Source organism: Mastigoproctus giganteus, chromosome 2 (genome assembly GCF_048544385.1).
Source record: "Mastigoproctus giganteus isolate SK-2022 chromosome 2, ASM4854438v1, whole genome shotgun sequence".
NCBI classification, from domain to species: domain Eukaryota; kingdom Metazoa; phylum Arthropoda; class Arachnida; order Uropygi; family Thelyphonidae; genus Mastigoproctus; species Mastigoproctus giganteus.
In genome coordinates this window covers 89,690,514-89,712,786 of record NC_143576.1, presented here as the reverse complement: position 1 = coordinate 89,712,786, position 22,273 = coordinate 89,690,514, and the positions used below count along the sequence as shown (strand labels likewise).

The following is a 22,273-nucleotide window of genomic DNA, read 5'->3' as shown; positions in this document are numbered from 1 at the left end:
TTAGTTATTTATGTTAAATCTGTTTGTTATGATTAATTTGCATCTGGTTTAGACCTGTCTTTTGACTCTGATATTTAAATTTACATTCTGATTTATATTTCCCTGTTTAAGCAACAGAGGGTAGTGACAATGACATCTTTTTTCTTTTTTTTTTTAAATTAAGTGTGCAGTCTGTTTGTTACGTATTATACTGTTTGTATAGGTGCATCCATTGGCTCTTTACTGGATGGTGGCCAGTAACTGAAATACAATCTTTTTTGGAGTCCACAGTCACTGATGTCCCTGTGAAGAAGTAGTGCTTTGAGTTCACAGTTCTTTCAATTTTATTATTCATTTATAAAAAGTTGTGCTCATTCTTTAGGTAGGATGGGAGGTACATCTCTTTGGCCTGGGAGTTGTGCATTCATACTGCCAACGGTTTTGTTTTTGTTTATTTTTAGGTTGGCTTGGTACATAGGAACAGAATCACATCTATCAAGTCTAGCCTTCAATAGACAATTACTGTTGTCTACTGAAGATGACGGTAATTTGATGTATTTATAGCATGGTTTAGTGTTTCTCTTGTTCATAATAAGTCTTAATATTATAAGCTGTTAATTTTAAGTTATTAATATTATCCCTGAAGTACCATTGTTACTTTCAAGAAATAGTTATCACCTTAGAATTTTATCACAGATATTGCACATTGCCATCTTGCATGCAAATGGAATGAAAAGTGGAATCAATAAAATTATTTTTATTCTGATAATTGTGCCACTACCAGATTGATTTTAAAATATAGTACATAGGCAAATATACCCAATGACAAAAGCAACTCTCTTTGAATATATTATAAATATGTTTTGTGAAGACATTGCAAATGTATTTAAAAAGATATTCATGCAGGATATTTTCAAAATACATTTGTTCATGATTGAATGCACAGTAACAGAAAATTTAACTAATCATTTGAAATTGTGGTGTGGTCATCCCAAGAGTATACTGATCTGATCCTCACACATGTGTCAGTGCAACAGAGAGGTATGAAAATATACACAGCAGGAGCTATTCCATTAACATGGACTGAACTCAGGCACAGCTCTTAGAGTTCATTATCGACTATGTGAAATAAAACTCTGTCAGTCATGTTATTCATGATGGTAGTCTTTTTGTCCTGTGAATGCAGCATGTGACAGAAAATATTTTCAACTGTGTATTTATTAATCCAAGCACAAATGCAGCAAGCAACAACATACATTTAAATTTCCCTGACCCTTCTAGTAGAACTTGACCAGTTTGCATTCCTGTCAATTTCAAAAAGGTTTGAATATTAATATTAGCTAATCATCCTCCATGTTGAATCGCTGCCAGTGGCTGCTTATTTCAATTGTTATATATCTGTTTCGGAGCTAAGTGATTTGGACCTCTGATTTCTGGGGGCCTCTAAAATTTAGTAGTAGTAGCCATATGGTACAAGGAAACAGAAGGCTTTTGCTGTACCAGCCAAAAACTAAATTAATTAAAAATAATAAATAAACTGCCTATTTGACATCCTCACATAAGTATCCGGCTGACCTTTGTCAGCCATTGAAGCAACTTATTCCAGTAATTACCAGCTCACTGGCTAAAAGAAAACTTACTGTAATCCATTCTAAACTTCTCTCCTATCATTTTAATTTATGGCTCCTAGTTCTGAAATAATTTATAGAAATGAAAATTTAACCCCCATTCATTTTACTTTCTCCTTTCAGAGCCTTCAAACCTCAATTAAGCCTCCTTTAAAATGCCTACTCGCCAATCTCTGTACTGTAACCCACATATTTGAAGCATTTCTTCATACAAACATCCTTTTGCCAATCTCACTAGTGTATTGCCCATCTTTGTACCCTTTCAAGAAGTTCAGTGTCTTTTTATTAGGTAGTCTCCATACTTGAACACAGTATTCTGAGTGTGGTCTTACAGTTGTTGCACAACAGGATCTTGACCTCTATCTGTACAAGAAAATGTTTGATAAATCACTTCTTGAAGAAACTGTATGACCAACCATATCATGAACCCCAGTTCCCTTACTGTTTTTAATTCATTCCCACACTAACTGTATAAGTTACTTTGGTGTTGGTATTCCTCAAACTTAAAACCTTGCAATTTTTTTGCATTAAAATTAGTTGCCACTTTTCTGACCATCTGTGAAATCTACGTAAGTAATCCTGAAGAAGCACTGCTTGGTGTACACTGATCGTTAATTATTCTACTGATCTTGAGATCATGCCTTGTTTCCCTTTGTCAATGTCATTTAAGAAAATAAATCTTAGGAAAATTAATTTTAAGGTTTATCTGTCAGTGTGAGGAAGATATTCTTTTATGAGAATGTAATATAAAGGAAACAAACATTCAATTAAAACTTTGGTTGAAATTTACTTTAGGTAAATTTCAACCAAATTTATCTAACCCATGGATCTTTGCAACAAGGAGTGAAGAGCTGACCTAACTCCACCCAATGGTTTGCAGTGATTGGACAATCTATTCCTGTGCTTAACTTCGTTTCCTGATTTTAAAACAGTGCCAAAGAGGGAACCCCAAAACTATTTTCCCCTTTTGGCATTGTCTTAAAATCAGAAAATGATTCTTCCCCCTCTTTGCAGCTGGTTTTAAATCATTTGTTTTGTTTGTTTTTTTTATATATTCTATATGTGATGCACAAATGTTTCTCCTGTTCACAGGAGTGGTCCAAAGGGTGAAAGTTTTAACTAAACACATGAGTTTAAATTCTATGCTGAGGAAAAATAATGGAGTGAATAGTTAAAGAAGTAATCATCTTGTGGTTGAGCAAGCTAGATCATCTTGATAGGAATGGAGCTAATAAGTATTCAGGCTGTTGTTGTTGTTCGAGAGTTTTTGGTGTGGAAAGCTACTTTGGCTATAATGTACCTGTTAATAATTTTGCTGTCACCAAAGGGGCGATCATGCCTAATTAGATTGCTTAGTCATGAATATCACAAAGGAATCAACTGGGTGCAAATGACAATTTTGACATCATGTACTTGGATTTCATGTACTAAAGCCTTTGATACTGTTCAACATGAATTATGGTTTTATCAATTGGAGTAATGTGTCATTAGGGGTAAGTTGCCGCTGAATAAAGGAATGGTTAAGTGGTAGGTGACAAATAGTTAAAAATGTGGACTGCTCCTCATGGATATGTTATGAGTGAGGTTCACAGGATTCAGTGTTGAGCCCCTTTTCTGCCTTTCATATTTTTTAATGATATTGATGTAGGTATTTGAGGTTAACGTATAAGTTTGCTCACATTACAAAGATATGCAGTTAACAGTATTAATCAGTGTATGCTAATTCAAGAAGATTAAATTAGCAGATAGCAAAAAAATGGATTGATACTGATTAACATAAGTGGTACTGCATTTGGGTAGCAGTAATCCCAGAATAACATGTTATTTGGGTGACACCGTACTCAAGGTAGTTGATAAGGAAAAAGACTGAGTGGCAGTTGTCGTACATGAAGTTCTCTGAGCAATACAGAGAACTTCATGTATGAAGTTCTCTGTATTGCTCAATCCTCATGAGCTATTCTAGCCTGCTAGAATAGCTCATGAGGATTCTGTCAATAATATACAGGAACTTTTCCAGCAGGGATAAAGAGGTGATTATCCTATTGTATAAAACAGTGGTTAAGCCATATTAGGAGTATTGCTTACAGATCTAAGATGGACATAGATCTGTTGGAAAGGGTGAGAAAAGGCAGAGAAGAGCAATGAGATTAGCTGGGAGCACAAAAAAGATATTCTTATCAATAAAGATTGGGATTCTCTAAATTGCAATATCTGGAAACTAGACATTTACACAGTGATCTAATTGAAATGTATAAAGATTAAAAAATATTAAGTAAACTAAATGCTGATGGCATCTTTACTCTTTCTCAGATCAGGACATAAATTAAAAGAGGCTGGTTACAAAAATTGCTGTGCATAAATAGATGTATAGATAGCTATACAGAAATAGATGTGCAGAAATTGCTTCAGCCAGAGAGTGATTATTGGAATAAACTTCCATATAATGTTGTGGACTTGGATAATTTGAATAAATTTAAAGCAGATTGGACAAATTATTAGGAATGGGAAAATGAAGTGGATGAAGGGTTTTGGGGAGAGTGTGAGATGCCATATGAACTTTTTGCTTTTCTGTATAATTTACTAATACTAATACACATTACCTAAAGTATTTTGTCACTAAGAGAAAAGAACAGTGGTCTTCAGACCAGCGTTTAATATTAATAATAAAGTCTCCTTTGTCCTCTCATGAGAAACTGGACTTTGTGAAACACATTCCACCAGTTTGACACTCAAAACCAGAAATACTTCTTCATTCCTCCAGCAGTAGTTTGTAATCAGGTAATGTAATTTAGTCTTCATGGGTGCACCTCCGATGTCTTCCCAGTTCGTTGACCAATGTTATATCATTCTCTCCAAATGAAAGCCACCCCACACACTGTGCTTTGGTCCTCTTGAAAAAGTTCGTGTACCATAAAATTGCATCAGTGTTGGAAGAATGGAGTTATTGAGGCAAAAGGGAACAGTGTCACAGCACTATTCCCTTTTGCAAGTTTTGACCACCACAGAAAGCATTAGTTCAACCCACTATCATAAAAAAGCAAGCCCAGATCATCATACTGACAACACCATGCCTCATGTTGGGAATGGTATGGTCCTTTTCAAAACATTCTTCAAATCAGCATTAACCCAAGGTCTTTCATGTGATGAAGCTTGTCAGTGTAGAACAGTTATTATTAACATAAAATATACACAATAGGCATGCACCTTGTTAAAGTGTATAACAGAGCAGAAAATACTCAGGAAGATACAAAGATCATACATTAACATATAAATAAATAGCAGAATAACACAAAGTACAATAATAGTTCATTTCCAATGGGATATGTCCAATTCAAGAAAATAAAAATACGGTATATATGACATCCTTAGTTCAGTATCGTGAATAGAATCACAGAGAGCAGGCAATAGCAGGAGACATCATCATACACACAGAATTGATCTTTCATCTTGAGCTCATCCGTCAACCAGCCAACCTGCTCCAGATAGTTCTGTGAAACTTCCTGTCCACAGCCAAATCCAGATTATACTTGTTCATGAGTGCCATAGTTCTTTTAAAGGAATTTTTGGATGTCTCTAACCTAGAGTTATTGATGTGGAAGGTAGTCTTCTCACTAGTAGCCACTGCTGGAATGCAAAGTCAATGTGACATAGATCTGGCAGGTAGGTAGATAGAACCAGAGAAGATGTATTCCAACTGTTTTAGATCCAGTACAGTTCACCGAGTTTCCATAGATTGAAGCTTGAAGTAGGAACAGAGATTCGGGTAGAAAATTCGGTGGTAAAACATGGGATTATGTCTGGAAAGATAGTGGATGAATTTTATTTGTTGTATCAAATGTGTATAGTGTGGGTTCCATATAGGAGCAGAGAACTCCAGTATAGGGAGTACAGTTGCTTTGAATAGGAGCACAGAGAACTTAGGATCTTGAAATCTGTATGTCTCCCGTTTGATGAAACCATTTGTTTTTTTGCTTAGTTTAATATATTCCTAATATGTTTATCAAACCCACATCCAGCAAAAATGCTCCTGCAACTTCAGATTTAGTTTTTAAGGATTGCATTACTAGTTGTTGTTTTGGAGATACCTTGTTAAAATGTAATCTCCCCATCCGATGTTCAGCTTTGATTTGGCTAAATGCTTATGCTTGCTTACATAGTTTCAGACAGAGCTGCGAACCGCACCCATTTTTCTGAACAGTGAACTGCAAAACCACTGAACAGATTTTTTTTCTGAACTGCAAACCGAACCAATGTTTTTTGGAAAAGTGGTTCGGTTTTTGGTTCAAACATAGACTACAGCCTACGGGTCAACATAAATTTTCATGAGGAAATCCATTGAGCAAGAAACATATACTCCTTCGTCTTTCTTTTTCCATTGTTCATGGCTAGGCTTCTAGAATGGTTACTAAGAAGAAGATATGAAAAGCACTGCATCAGATTAGCAGCCCATCTCAGGTAGGGAAAGAGTTTTTTCGCTTTTACCAAGAAATGAGTCGTGGAGGGACCCTGTGGGCCAATGGGTCCCTGCTGAGCTATTTGAACAGAAGCTCTGCAGTGGGGCGTGTGGGAAGGGACACTCTTGATGCAGCAGAACACCGATAAAATCAGTGAAAGGGTGTAGTACTGAGAATCACTCGTTAGCATTTTTATTTGAAAAGATTAGCATGTTTAGTTTCTGAGGGTTCGTCATTTCTGTTTCCACTCTGGCATAGTGCACTTCGGCTGCAATATTAGGTTATGCGTGGACATCTTGGAGGAAGGATTCCCAAAAGAAGTGTTTTTGGGAAGTGTATATGTATTATTTTATTAAATTATTCAATTAATAATTATAATAATTATTTATTAATTATTTAATTAATGATTAGTAACCTTTACTTATTAATTAAATTATAATAACTCCTGGAAATTCTCATTTGTATCAGATGAATTTTTATTTTATTTCGGATATTTTGAATCATAATGATGAGAAACTCATACACTGAATTACAGAGAATCTTCAATATATCTAAGCATGCTTAATATTAATATAGTTCTAATAACTATGTGCATAGGAAAACTTCTCTGCAGTATTTTTATTTATTATTATTTTTAATATTTTATTTTATTTAATATTCAATTTTTTCTCATATTCGCAATATGAGATATAATTAAAACAATGCCGTTTTTAAATGTAAAGTTTGCTGCATACTGATATGCTACTTTTTCACAAACTTGTACATTGTCAAATTCTTTCGCAGCCTGAGGCCTAAACCTTAAAGTGCTTCAGTCTAATTCACTTTATACACCATTAGACATCTCTTATATTGTGGAGATATACTTCATAACTGTTTTGTTATCATCGCATCACTAGAGTACCCACCCACCGAAGGAGGGCCAAATAGCCATGAAACGATCATCAGGGTAGCTTGATGCTGTCCGGAGTTTCCAAGAATAGGTAACAACAGTCTTCTCTACTGGGGAAGCATTGCCTATTCGAGGAGTTTTGACATTTTTTAAGTGGCGTGAGTTGAAGGAGTTACTGTTCCTTTCATTCTTCTACGCCATTTCTTTTCTTCTTCCATTCATACTATTACTTTCTCTCTACTTTTTTGCTTTTCTAAGTCTAATAGGGACAAGTGGATAGTAGAGTTATTATCCCACACATATACAAACAATCCTTGAAACGGTGCTGTCTGGGTGGTATTGCCCACTGAGAATAACAGTAGTCTTCTCTACTAGAGAAGCATTACTTATTCAAAGTAGTGCAATATCATGGCAACTCGTTGTGTAGGTATTCACAATATGAGATATAACTAAAATGATGTAGTCTTTAGTTTTTTTTAGAATTACTGCGTACTAATATGCTGCATTTGCACAAACTTGTGCATTATTCAGATTTTTTAAATTGATTATTCAATTTTTTTATTTATTATTATTCAATTTTTAGTTTTAGAGAAAAATAGGTGTGAAGGAATCTATGTATTTATCACTTTTCTGTATCAGATAAGCTCAGAAAAGATCAATAATGTAGCCCCATTATGCACTCTTATTTACTGTTAAGTGCTGCGTAATATTTAAGAAATAAAAAATATTCTAAGTAATTTAATGATAATGTCTTTGTTCATTTTATATACATACTTTGGTAGTTTTTGATTGGAACATTTGGCATACTTCACCTTTATTGAGTTTGTTAACATAAGTTAACAACACATAACAACAGCTTGTTAACATAAGTCTTTTAAATATTATTTTTGTAACAGTTTAAAAATAAATATTTATTTCTGTTTTTCCCTCCCTCAGATAACAATGAATGGCAACAGAAAAGGGCATCCTGACCACGAAAAATTTCATTATAATAGTGACACAGACAAGAGTAAATGTACTGTTTGTAAAATGGACCTCAAGGGAAAACATTAAGAAAACTTACTGAGACACTTAAAAACAAAGTATGTCACTGATTATGAGGATGTTTTAAAAAAGAAAGCAAAAATAGTCTCCACAGCTACCTGCTATTATGAAATTTGTTACATCTAGTGTTAGAAAAACTGTATCAGTTGAAATATCTGCAGAAATAGTTAAAGATGTATACGTTGAATTAGTGACTGTAAATGGTAGACCATTTTCTCTGCTTTGAAGACTCGGGATTTTGAAAATTACTGGATCCAATTGTTATGCGACTTGGTAGTAAACTTCAGATAAATCATCAAAATATTCAAGATGGGATAAGTAGACGAGCTAATCATTCGCGTAAAGAACTTACAGCTGTTTTGAAGGGCAGATTAATTTCTTTGAAAACAGATACTGCAACTCAATTTGAGAGGTCAGTTTTGGGAATAAAATGTACAGTTTTTGATTGTGAAAAGATTGTTCTAAAAACACTTGTGATGTGAGAATTGAATGATCAGGCTACAAGCGGTAATTTATGCAAAATAGTTTCAAGTGTCTTGAAAGAATTTGAAAATAAATTAGAACAAGTGTATTCTTTAACAATGGACAATGGGGCTAATGTGATAAAGTCATTCAAATTACTTGCTCAGGAACAAGCTGGAAAACTTGATATGGAAGATAATGATACTGAAGACATCAAAGAATCTGAGACTATAGACTCAAGTGATACAAATGTATGTAAAGAAAATTTCCATAATCTACGTGTTCAGGGTATTATGGTATCTGTTCGTTGTGCTGCACAATCTCTGCAGTTGGCTGTTAAAGATGTTCTGAAACATAATGAATTGAAATTTCCCTTGGCTAAACCATGAGCAGTGGTAAAAAAGCTGCGAACCCCTTCTATCCTTATACACATTAAAAGAGAAAAGTGTAGGAAACCAATACTAGACTGCGAAACCAGATGGAATTCCACTGTTAATATGTTACAGTGTCTTGTGGAGCTAAAACAATTTTGCATCGTTTTATCTGTGTCCATAAAGGAATTGCATTTGTTAGCCAGTGTGTGGCAAAAGATTGAAAATATTATAGAAATTTTGGAACCCGTTAGGGTAGCATGTGAAGTGCTGCAGTCAGAGCAGCTCACGATGACTGATTTTTACTACACATGGATGAAATGTAAAATAGAAGTTAGAAAAATTGAAAATGAATTGTCAGCTTTTTTGGTAACCTCTCTCACGCTACAAGAAGTAAATTTGATGGAAAACGAGACTTTTTAAGCTTGCATGTATCTGGACCTCAGGTACCAAATATTACTATATTTGGTACCTGAGGAGGTTCGGCAGGCGAAGGCAGATTACGAGAAATCCTTGGCAAAAGATGCTAAGAAAAACAGCAAGGATTTCTTTACTTATATAAACTCTAAAAGGAAGGGGATGAATCTGATTGGTCCACTTGACATGGATGGTTCGACTGTTGATGATCCTGCCCAGATAGCAAACAAACTGAATGAGTATTTTGCATCTACATTCACACATGAGGAGTTATTAAGGTTTGAAAATGGCAGAAGGTTATCAAATTGTAGCAGGGTGCTTAATGATCTTGTAATAACTGAGAGCAAAGTGGAAGAGAAATTGTTGAAGTTAAACATGAGAAAAGCACCTGGGGTGGATGGGATCTATCCAGTTATATTAAAGGAGGCGGCAAAGCAACTAAGCAAACCCTTAGCCATAATTATGAGAGCATCCTTGGACTCAGGGGAGGTTCCCACGGACTGGAGATGTGCAAATGTATCCCCAATTCACAAAGGGGGATAGAAGGGTGACACGAGTAATTACAGACCAGTTAGTTTAACTTCTGTTCCGGGTAAAATAATGAAGTCGCTGGTTAAAGATGCATTGCAGGATCATCTAGACAAGACTGCAGCAATAACTCAGACACAGCATGGGTTTGTTAAGGGAAAGTATTGTCTGACAAATTTGATAGGATATTATGATGTGGTTACAAAGGAACTGGATGCAAAAAATAATTTTGATATCATATATTTGGATTTCAGGAAAGCTTTTGACACTGTTGCGCATGGAAGACTATTGTACAAATTGGAGCAGAATGGTATTAAGGGTAAGTTGCTACAATGGATAAAAGGATGGTTAAGTGGGAGAAGACAGAGGGTGGTAATCAATGGGTGCTGCTCTTCTTAGACTAATGTTATTAGTGGAGTCCCACAGGGTTCGGTGTTAGGTCCACTGTTGTTTTGTATATTTATCAATGATATTGATGAAGGTATATCAGGCTTAATGTCGAAGTTTGCAGATGATACAAAGGTTGGCAGGGTTGTTAATGACAGTAATGGCAGTGTGCTACTGCAACAGGATCTAGATAATTTGGGCAGATGCGCTAAGAAGTGGCAACTGAAGTTTAACCTTGACAAATGCAAAGTACTGCATATGGGTAGAAGTAACCCCAGAGAAACGTACCAACTGTGTGCTACTACACTTAAGGTGGTAGAAAATGAAAAAGACCTGGGAGTAATTGTACAGTCAGATATGAAGTTCTCTGAGCAATGTAGACAGGCTGCCAGGGCAGGTCATGGGGTTTTGTCAATGATATATAGGAATTTTGCTAGCAGGGAAAAGGAGGTGATTATCCCTCTGTATAAGGCAATGGTCAGGCCACGCCTTGAGTACTGCGTACAGGTCTGGAGGCCTCATTTTAGGAAGGATGTAGATTTACTTGAGCGTGTACAGAGAAGGGCAACAAGATTGGTGAGGGGAATGAAGGGATCCTCTTACCAAGAGAGGCTTAAGTTCTGCAAATTGCAGTGGCTGGAGACTAGGCACCTGCGCGGTGATCTGATTGAGGTATATAAGGCCTTGAATGGGTTGAGCACGCTGAATTCTGATGGGATCCTTCCACTTGTTCAGATTACGAACCTAAGGGGGCATAAATTCAAATTAAGAAAAGACAGATGTAGAATAGATGTGCGGAAATTTTCCTTTAGCCAGCGGGTGGTTAATTGCTGGAACAAACTTCCATCTGTCGTTGTGGAAGTTGATAGGTTGAATAAATTTAAGGAAGAACTGGACAGGCATTTGGAGGGAATGGTGTGATTTTTTTTTTTTTTTTTTTTTTGGCTGATGCTGCATAAGCTCATACATTTGCTTTCTTGCATCACATGCCACTACTACTACTAGATAATATCCAAAAACAGAAAGCTAAGGAACATTTATGTGACTTAGCTTTCTGTTTTATGATAGCTTGTGCCAGCTAGTGTCTACAAAAAAAAAAAATCCTGAAATGAAAAGTTGAGATGAAATTACACATATTACTGTAACGGGTGAAAACATGGATGACATCGAAAAGCTGTTATTTGAAAAAAATGAAAAAGAGACAGATAGTGTAAACAAAGAAATTTTAATTAATGGCTCATCTGAATAATTTTGAAGATATCGAAAGGGTACTAACAAAAACAACCATCTTAAGATATTGGAAAGTAAAAGAGCTTAGTAACCCAGAGCTTTATCAGCTAGCCAAAGTAATCTTCACAGTTCCTGCCACACAAACAAGTGTAGAAAGATGCTTTTCGACATTAAAGATCATTTTGACTAATAAGAGGAGTTGTTTAGGCTCAAGGTTAATGGAGGACATTTTATTTTTAAAATTAAATAATTAATTTCAAATTACCTATGTAATTTATGTTGTTTTTAAGATTTCATGATTTATGAAATCTTAATTTTCATAAATCATGAAATTAATTTTCAAAGTAAAATTATTTTGATACATTAATTCCTTATGTCCATTATCTGTGTAACTAATAATATTTCGCTTGTAATTCATGTTTGTTTCTTCTGTTATTAAAGTTTTATTGTGATTATTTTCTGTGATTTTTTTTATATTATCTGGAAATATCTGCCTTACTTAGTATTGTTAAATTATAAAAATTTTGTTTGAATAATTTCTTTTTTTTTCAAATTAAACATTCTCTTGTTTATGAGTACCGAATACAAGAAGAGATTAATATTCAGAGTTAGTTTTGGTAATTTCTTCTCCTTTTTCAATCAGATTTAAAATTATTAACATGTGATTTTATTACTTGTCACCTATATTATTAATATAATTTACTTTTATTTAAAATAAGATTTTATAGCAATATTTTATCATAATGTGATATTATTACTATCATTAATGAACTAAGAAACTATACGAATTTTTTCAGACAATATACTTGACTGAACCGAACCACGAACCAAACCACTGGTCAAAATCGCCTTTTGAACCAGACCGCGAACCAAACCACTTGAGAAATTTTTGAACTAAACTGGTCCAAAATTTTAGATGGTTTGCAACTCTGCTTCAGAATATTGAGAAAATCTAAAATATGCAATATGTTAATACCCATTGTTTAGCTTCCCTTCACTTTCCGACATTCAGATTCACTGAGCTCCTTTCTTAATGGAATGTTAATTGTAAAAGGCACCATGTGAATTATAAAAGAATTGCAAAAGTAGTTAATACACATAAAAGGTAAAGGTAAAGTGTAGCCATTATCAACCCACTGCAGGATGGAAGCCTCCTCAACAATTCATGCTGAGGGAATTGGACCATAATCTGCCATGCTGCTCCAGTGTGGGTTGACAGATTGACCGTATTCAGCAGTCAGGGGCTTGAACCCCGGTCTACTCAAAGAGCGTGCGCTATTGCACTCCCGCTGCTGATCACTCAGCTATGGAGGCCTAATCACGACTTGCACCAAAAAAAACTATAAATTAGCACATGGTATGAATCAGTGCACTATGACCAAAGTGACTGTTTTGGCAAAAATCCCAAAATGGACTTATATGCCAGTGTCTGTGTAAATGGTGTATTGCGTAATGTCTAGCTATATATTAATTTTGGAGTTATTAAAATAATATTGTAATAATTTTGGGATTAAATTTCATTCAATAAATGAATATGTCATTTCAGGCAACACATATTTATTCCGGTTCTTCCACACCATTTGTTGGACTACCTTTGGTGAGTACATCACTAAAACTTTGTAAATAAGCTATAATTGTATTGCAGCTTCATTACAGAATTTAGATAAACTGAATCGCTATAAGAAAATTTTCAGATTTTATTAGTTATAAGGTGTAAAATGGAATCATTTTCACTTGGAATCATACAGCCGATTCACAAGAAGCGTGATAAACTGCTTTGCTCTAACTATAGAGGTATTACATTGCTGAGCGTTACTTACAAGGTTTTGTTGGAAGTTATTTATAACAGATTGGCAGCATATTCAGAGAAAATCATTGGAGAATACCAGTGTGGTTTCGGACCCAATCACTCAACAACTGGCCAGATTTTCATCTTGAGGCAGATACAGGAAAAAGCATTTGAGTATAGTATACACTTATTTAATCTATATGTAGATTTCAAACAAGCTTTTGATTCACGCAACAGGGAGGAAATGATAAATGATCTCCTTCTCCCGGGCATACATGCAAAGATTGCTAGGCTCTAAAGCAGTGGTGCGAGTTGACGACTCCCTTTGACATTAACACTGGTGTTAGACAGGTTAGACATGGTGATGCACTCTCTACTGTGTTATTTAACTTGGTTTTAGAGGCGGCTCTCAGAAAATTAGAAGTGACTGGACATATGGGCATAAAGACAGTGCAGGTCTGTGCATATGCTGATGATGTCGCTATTGTCAGTAGGACTAAAGGAGCACTAGAGGAAACAGTGGCCAGGCTGGATAGTGAAGCACAGAGAAGAGGACTTAGGATAAATGAAGCAAAGACAAAATATATGGAAGTCCGGAGAATGGCAGATAACACGGAAAATTTAAGAACAAGCAGCTTCTCGTTTGAGCATGTTCAAAATTTCACCTATCTAGGTTCACAGGTATATCAGTCCAACTCTATTACTGATGAACTTAAGTCCTGTATCCTGAGCAGAAACAGATGCTTCTATGCATGTGAAAAACTAATGAAGTTCAGAGTATTGAACAGACATTTAAATTTAAGAATATACAAAAGTCTCATTAGACCAGTTGTAACATATGGTTGTGAAGCTTAAATGAGTAAAGATGAGCAGTTATTGAGAGTGTTCAAGCATAGAATTTTGCGAAAAGTCTTTGGGCCCCCTACAAGACGTTGATGGATCCTGGAGGATCAGAATGAACCATGAACTTGACAATCTTATTCAGGGTGCAGACATCGTCAGATTTGTGAAGAGCCAGAGACTTGCATGTTATGAGAATGGATGACAGCAAAATAACTAAGAGGATAACGAAATGGAAATCTACTGGTAGAAGGGCAAGAGGAAGACTTCAGAAAAGATAGATGAATGACATAGAAGAGGAATTAAAGATCATGAGAATAAGAAGTTGGAGAAGTTTGACTTCTGGGAGGGCTTACTGGTGGAACATCGTTGAGAAGACTAAGACCCACCCTAGGTTATAGGTAAAAGTATAACCTATTAAGCTGGTAAAAGTATACCAGAAGAAGAAGAAGAAGGTGTAAAAAAGCCTGAGATCTTTTCTGCACCAACCAAAAAATAAATAATAATTAATTTAAAAATAATAACAATAAGTAAATAATAAAATTAAATTAACTACCTATTTGAATCCCTCCTTAAATAGTATTGGTATTAATAAAGTGGTATTAATAATAGTAGTGGCAAATGATGCAAGAAAGCAAGGTTATACAGCATCAGCCAAAAAAAATCAACACTTCTCATATAACCCTTCTAATAGCTATCCATCCAACTGAGTTTTGAATTTCCCCCAGCCTCAACCACTAGATAAAACTTATTCCAAAAATTAACTTGTTGGCTGAAAGACAATTTCCTGAAATCAGGTCTAAATCACTTCTTCTGTAATTTCAGTTTGTTTGAAATCTTCCTTTTATGGATGCCCTTTTGCTGATCTCACCAGGCATATTGTCAATTTTTGGACCCTTTCAGGAAGTGCAATGTTTGTTTTTAGGCGCATTTGCCATGCTTGGACACTGTATTCCAAGTATAGGCTTACAATTGCCTTATACAGTGGGATTATGACCTCTCTGTCTCTATAAGCAAATGTTCAATAAGTCACTCATAGGGCACCATGCACGTTCTTTGCTATTTTCTACACTGTTCGGAGAACTTCATGTCCTACCATATCATAACTCCCAAATTTTTTTCTTCCTCAACTGTTTTTAATTCAACCTGACAAAGTCTATAAGTTATTCTAGTATTGCTATTTTCAAGTAATACCTTACATTTTGCTGCATTAAAACATACCTGCCATTTTTCTGACATATCTGAAGTCTATCTGAGTAGGCCTGAAGATCTGCTTGAGCTTGCTCGTTAATGACCCTACTAATCTTGACCTCTGCAAATTCTGACTTTATGTCCTCTATCCGTTTGTTGATGTCATTTAAGAAAATCAAAGCCACTTCCTATGTTAGCCCAATCTGAAGAGTAATCATTAATCACAACCCTCTGCCTCCTGTCTTGCGATCCATCCACAGATTTTCCCTGCGATTCCAACCTGTTCCAGCTTATGCAGTAACCTCACATTTGGAACTGAGTGAAGTGTTTTACTGAAATCCAAGTAAACAATATCAAAATTATTTTCTGCAGCTAGCTCATGAGTAACTCTGCCAAAATAGCTAATGAGATTAGTTACACATGATTTTCCCTTTAAAAACCATGCTGTCTTCCATTCAGTATTCCATTTTTATCTAAAAACTCCTATATCATACTCTTGGTCATTGATTCCATGATTTTTCCTACTACTGAAATGAAACTCACCAGTCAGTAGTTACCCACTTCACTCATATAATTGCCTTCGTTAATTATGAGAGCAATGCTGGAATCGGGAATTTTTTCTGAGTCCAGTGATGCCCTCATAATTAATCTTAATGGCTCAGTGTATTCTATTGACATCCCTCTCTCAAAAATTACTGGGTATGTTCCATCCATGCACTCAGCCCTCGTGGGTAGCACAGTTGGTAGAAACGGCATCCTCCCCACACCAGATGCAAAAGACCTGACAAAAGTCCTGTCAATGACCTTTTTCACAATGTGGCTGAGTTAGTCGGTCTCAGGTGGGGTATTATGGTTTTTTTTCTCCCAGAAACTCAAGCTTTTTGTCCAGCAAACAGAAAATCAACCACAGGACACAGTTTACAGACGGTGTATACAATCAATATGGCCTTAGTTACTACTGCTTCTAAAACCCTTAGGTTCTGGGAGCCTTAGTTTCCTTTAAGCTTGAAAGTTTTTATAATAAATAATCTCAAATTTCAAAATTACTAATGGCACAGTTTCTCCTCAACATGAAGGGGCTTTTGTCTGTAAATATCAATGAAAAGTAGCTGTTGAATTCACCTGCAACATCAGCCGGGATACATAAGACTTTCCTGTACCCATTACACAAGGGTTCAAGCTGATCATTCTTATCCTTGTATTCACATAAACTGATGAGCCAAAACATTATGACCACCTACCTAATATGATGTTGGTCCTCCATGTGCAGCCAAAACAGGTCATACCTGGCAAGGCATGGACGCTACAAGATTTCTAAATGTGTCTTCTGGTGCCAACTTAACCAGCAGATCCTTTAACTCCTGTAAGGTCCATGGTTAACATGCCACAGATCGGTGTTGCTGTTCCAACACAAACCACAGATGCTCAATGGGATTGTTGTCTGAGGAATTTGGAGGCCAGGGCAATACCTTGAAGTGTTCCTCGAACCAGTCTCAAACAATCCAGGCGGTGTGGCATGGCGCATTATCGTGCTGAAAGGTGGCACCACCAGAGGGGAAGACCGTTGCCATAAAAGGGCATATCTGGTCAGCAATGAGTGCCCGGCTCATGGATGACTGGACCCAGGGTATCCCAACAGAACATCGCCCAAAGCAAGACACCACTGCCACCAGCTTGTTTTTGTCCCACGGTGCATCCAGTTGCCATCACTTCCCCAGGTAAACAATGCACACACACCTGGCCATACACATGGTGCGACAGGAAACATGATTCATCGGACCAGACGACCTTCTTCCAATCATTCAAGGTCCAGTTTTGATGCTCATGTGCCCATTGTAGGCGGTCACCAGTGGACCTTGGTTAGCATGGGCACTCGGAGCGACCTGCAGCTACGCAGCCCCATTTTCAGCAGGGTTCTATGTACTGTGTGTTGTGACACATTACTCCTGTCACCAGCATTCCAATTACCGGTGAGTTGCGCCAGAATCGCCCCTTCTGTTGGCACGAGGAGAGCCTTTACTCACCTTGGCATCGATGAGCCATGGTCATCCATCATCTTGCCAGCGGTTTGTGGGTTCCCCCTCCTCAGACCACTTTCGGTAGGTACTAACCATGGCTGACCATGAGCACCCCACCAGCCGTGCCATTTCGGATATGCTCTGACCCAGTCATCTAGCCATTACAATTTGGCCCTTGTCAAACTCGCTGAAGTCCGCTGCCTTTCCCATCTGAACAACAAAAGTAACACTGATTAACAGAGCTCAGTATCGGGTGTTTTTTATACTGTGTCCCGACCCGCACATGCACCATAGTTCACCTGCAGTTGCTTTGATTTGCATAACGACTTGCTGGTCATAATGTTTTGTCTCATCGGTGTACACGTAAACTCCTTGTCCTCATTTCTTTGATTTCTTAGCCTGAAATTTTTATGCCTCTGTCTTTGCCATCCTAACATTTTCTGTGGTACTATTAGAGATCAATTTTCAGCTGCTAAATGCATCAGTACTTTTTATTGCTCTGTAAATTTGTTACATTCATTTATTTAATTTATAGTGGATATTGGCCATAACATGTTATGTATATGAGCCAGTTTTTTTTTTTTTTTTTTTATTTCTTTTCATGAAGAAGTATTTCATTAGCATTTTCTTCTTTATTTCATTTATATTAGGTCATTTCATTTATTGTGGATATGGCAGTCATCCACTGGGGGATGGAAACATGCATCTCCTTGGGCAGGATGTTAGTTGTTTGTGCTGATAAGGGTATTGGTCATAATGCGTTATTTATTTGAGACTGGTTTGTTTCTTTTTCTGCAGAAGTATTTCTTTGGGGTTCTTTGTATTTATTTCAGTTTATTTATTGCGGAAATGGCAATCATCGCTTGGTGGGTGCGAGCATTCGTGTCCTTGGGTAAGGAGTTGTGCATTTTTGCTGCTGAAGGTGAGTGGCACCTTTCTATTTTATTTTTACAATTTAATTTTGATTTTCTTATTGGTTATCTTTGTCAGGCAGCAAATTTGCACCTTACCAAGTTTAGCCTTATTAAGTCCTTTTTCATATTCTGCTTTACTTCATTATAACTTACAAACCAGTTGCAAATAGCACTTTTTATGTATTTTCTCCTCTTCTGTCGTAATTGTTTTCTTCGATGCAGGAATTTACAGTTGAACACTTCCCTGAAACATAGGTTTTATGAAGGCTGTTGTGTTGGGTGTTAAGAGAGGTGTATTTGATATTGCTATCATCATTGGATAAAATCTCAGCAGATGTGATGGTACATTATCTAACAATAGAAATGCCTTAATGTTTTCATTTGCATTTAATTCTTCCTGTTGAATGGTTTAACTCCTTTTACAAAGTGTTTGCGAAACCATTTTTAAAAAAAAATCAGAATTGTCATTAATATCTCATTTGGAAAAAAATCTCCATTTTTGCATATACACTGAGTGATCACTGAATTATGACCACCACAAATAATAGCTGTTAACCGTGCCATTGGTGGCCAGAAACAGTATTAGGAAGAATGTCACAATTCAGTGATTACTGAGTGTATATAGAAAAAGGGAGTCTAAATTAGTGTGTTTTACTGTATATTGGGAGAATAGTGTATGCTTATACCAAGAATGTAATTTTAATATAAAGATAGATTTTCTTATTTTGTGTTTGCATGTGTACAAAATAAATGGTTGCAAAAAAATCTAATTTTATTAGTAGTTATGTCACTGTTAGAACTTCAGATTTTTTTTTTAGTTACATCTTTAAAACTGAGACTGTCACCTAACATTTGTGTCCATAGTGCAGATTAATGCCTTTCACATAATTTTCTTAATGGTAATTAACTTCACTAAACTTTTTTTTTATGTAAATTGGATAAATTAATTCTTTTCAATCAAGTTAATATAATACTGGATATCAACTTGATTGAAAATAATTAAGTTATCCAATTTATCCAAGTTAATTACCATTAAAAAAATTATGTGAAAGGCATTAATCTGCGCTATGGACACAATAAATGTTAGGTGACTGTTTTATACAGATTAAAACTAGTTTTAACAAAAGTGCTTGATTTCTGTCATTAATTTTAAATATCAATGAAAGTGCTAATTCTGCATATTGTATTTATTCTGGAAGAAGTTAACTATCCACTTTTTTTTTTTTCTAAAGGATTAATACATGAGCATAAAATTAACACATTCACTTCCACCTATATTTGAGAGAGTGCATCCAATGTGCCATTATTTTCATTGTTGAGAAACAACTACATTCTCACACTATTTTTTATTTTCAGAATGTTGAGGATTCTGAAATCCTTGACATTCTGAAAATTTGTAAGTAATAGTTGAAAAGAAGTCAGGAATTCATAGCTAGAAATGAACACTTGCTTTGGGACAGAGCTGTAAATCAAAACAAATCTTAAAATTTAATGCAGTTTTTGATGTACGTAAACTGAACAAATAAAACTTTATTATCAAGTCTGGTTTTTTTTTTAATTATTTTATTCTTTTTTTATTTATTATTATTTTTTATTAGTTTTTTTATTTTGTTTTTTGTTTATACAAAAACCAAATATTGCTGCAAATAGCCCACAATTCAGTTATTTGCTGATGAAGCAGTTATTAATTTTGCATGCCTTGACTTTTGCAGACTTGTTTATTGATTGCTTGAGAATGACTTCAAAAGCATTATAGCACATCACTTCTAGTGCCATTTGATGCTTATACGTGGCAGAGGCAGCAAATGTATGAATATTTTTTATGGCCTTAATAGCATTACCATTTCAGTTGGAACCTTGTCGATATCATTATGATAATTTTTGCCTTTCCAGTCAGTTTTGTTCATATTTCTGAGCAATTTAAGTGATGATGTTCAGTATGAAGCAGTGTCTAGGAAGTGGCTTTCTAATTTTTTTTTTGTAAACTGTTTCATCCAAAATGCAGATATTGTCTAATTTTGCACATAATTTCCTTAAAAATTTGGTCATTTCTACCAGCATGACACCAACATCAGTTCTACCAGCATGACACCAACATGCTCTTCCTTCTATTGCATAAGCCGGCATTATCTCATCTGGGACTTCAGCAGTCATTGCAAATTTCTTTCCAGTTAAATGTTATTTCAAAGGCTTGAAGAGATGAAAATCTGATATGTGGAATCCAATCTGCACGGTTTAAAAATTCCCCATCTGTTTTTCTATATCTGCACATGCTGTGTATAGGATTACATTGTCAAACAGCCCCAATACCTTACGTGAAAAGTCCATGGTATTTTTGATGAATTGTAGTCTTCAGCCTCTGCAGTGTTTGACTGTAGAAGTTTGACAGCAATGGCTTGAGGGGAAGTCAAATGTTTTCACACTTTCAAACTTCAGTTTGTTTCAGGAATAACATGATACACCCAAGCTTCATCTCATTTGACAATTATGTCCAGGTCACCCTGTTCACTGCAGTGTTGTAGGCACAATCTTATTATGAATTGTAATTAAATAAATAAATAAATCTTTATTGTGAAGTAGAATTACAGCACAATATCCCATCACGGCGACGAGCGCCAGGGGTTCTCATATAGATAACATAAGTACAAATTCAAATGGCTACAAAATATAGCGAACACATACAAAAGGCTACAAAATACAGATTACAAATGCAAAAAGAAATACAAATACATCATAAAAACAAGGAGCTGAACACAAATAAAGAAAAACAAATACAACTTGGCAGTGATTCAGGTTTCAAGAGCTTTGATAAAGTTGTGTCGTCCTTCTTTTTACTTATTATGGTGTCGATGTCGGCGTCCACACGGTTGAGGGCAGCGAGCATCTGCTTGGGCAGAAATCTTTCGGTGAGTACAAGCCTGTTGTGGTGAGCCACAAGTGCTGGTACCGACCTTAGGCTTGGCTGTGGAATCCTCCAAGAGCAAGCATTCCAAATATTTGGAGATGATATTTGGCCTGAGATGAGTTTGGCTGTGAAGACCAGCCTCTTTTCAACGATCAGGAACTTCAACCTCGGGATGTCGAGTGCTTGTGCCATCATGGTAGTTGTGGTAGCGGGAGGTAGCCGAAGCTTGTTATTCGCCCATTTCAGTAGCCAGTATTCAGCAGTGTACACCCGCTTAAGGTTTGTATGTGCAGCAGAGGCCCATATTTCTGCACCATAGAGAATGGTAGGGTAGACGGTGGAGGTGATGAACCTTTTAACAGTGGCAGGATGTCGGACGTGTAGCAGCTGCTGCTTTGAGATCCACCGTAGACGAGAAAATCTGGTACTGAGTTTGTCGATCTGGTTGACAAAGGACATCTTTTGATCGAACAGAACACCAAGGTCTGTGTGCGAGGGTACGTTTGGTATTCGTACCCCTGCGAGTGAAACGTTGAGTACTGTCGGCATGGATTTAAGGGAGAATATAACCTGAGCAGACTTCAGAGGGTTGATTTTTAGATTGAAGTTTGCCAGGTACAATTCTAGATCCTTAAGTTGGGAATTGATCCTGTTGCTGAGCTGGGCGGGGTTGTCGCCAGGGTTAATTGGAGTCAGCAGTTTGAAGTCATCGGCATAATTGTCAAATGTCATGGAATCACTGCATCCACAAACATAAAACAACAGGATACACCTCTTTAGTGAAGTATGTATTGAAGAAGCCATTAGTGCAGTAACATATGTTGCTGTTTCCAAAACTGCATCAGTGTATCCAGGGGCAGATCCAGGTTTTGTGGGGCTTAAAGCTTATACAATTTTTGGGGCCCTCTTTAAGAAAAAGAATGCAAAATTAGGTATGAAAGTGAATATTTATTTAGAATGAGAAAAGAAATCACAACAAATTACAAATTTAAAAAAGCCTTAGCTGACAAATACTACAAACATCACAAAATCCAGAAAATTAACATAATATTTTTATTAATTTACTGCCTGACACACCTCTGTAATACCTTTTCCCTATATTTTTTGGCTGCATACACTTTGATCACCTCTTCATATGACAATGAATTTATAATATCATTTTCTATAGGGAGAATAGAAAGATAATTCAGTTTTTCCTTTAGCATTGTTGATCGAAATTTGTTTTTT

At 36.0% G+C, this 22,273-nt stretch overlaps 1 protein-coding gene across 1 annotated transcript in view; it reads left to right on the top strand.

Annotated features, from left to right (window-relative positions):
• The window catches only part of LOC150089405 (DENN domain-containing protein 1A-like), a 263,359-nt gene that overhangs the window by 129,398 nt on the left and 111,688 nt on the right, over nt 1-22,273 (top strand). Inside the window, exon 11 of the mRNA XM_090389970.1 lies at nt 12,936-12,986. Within this exon, the coding sequence (XP_090246096.1) occupies nt 12,936-12,986 (51 nt within the window). The remainder of the gene's footprint in view (nt 1-12,935; nt 12,987-22,273) is intronic.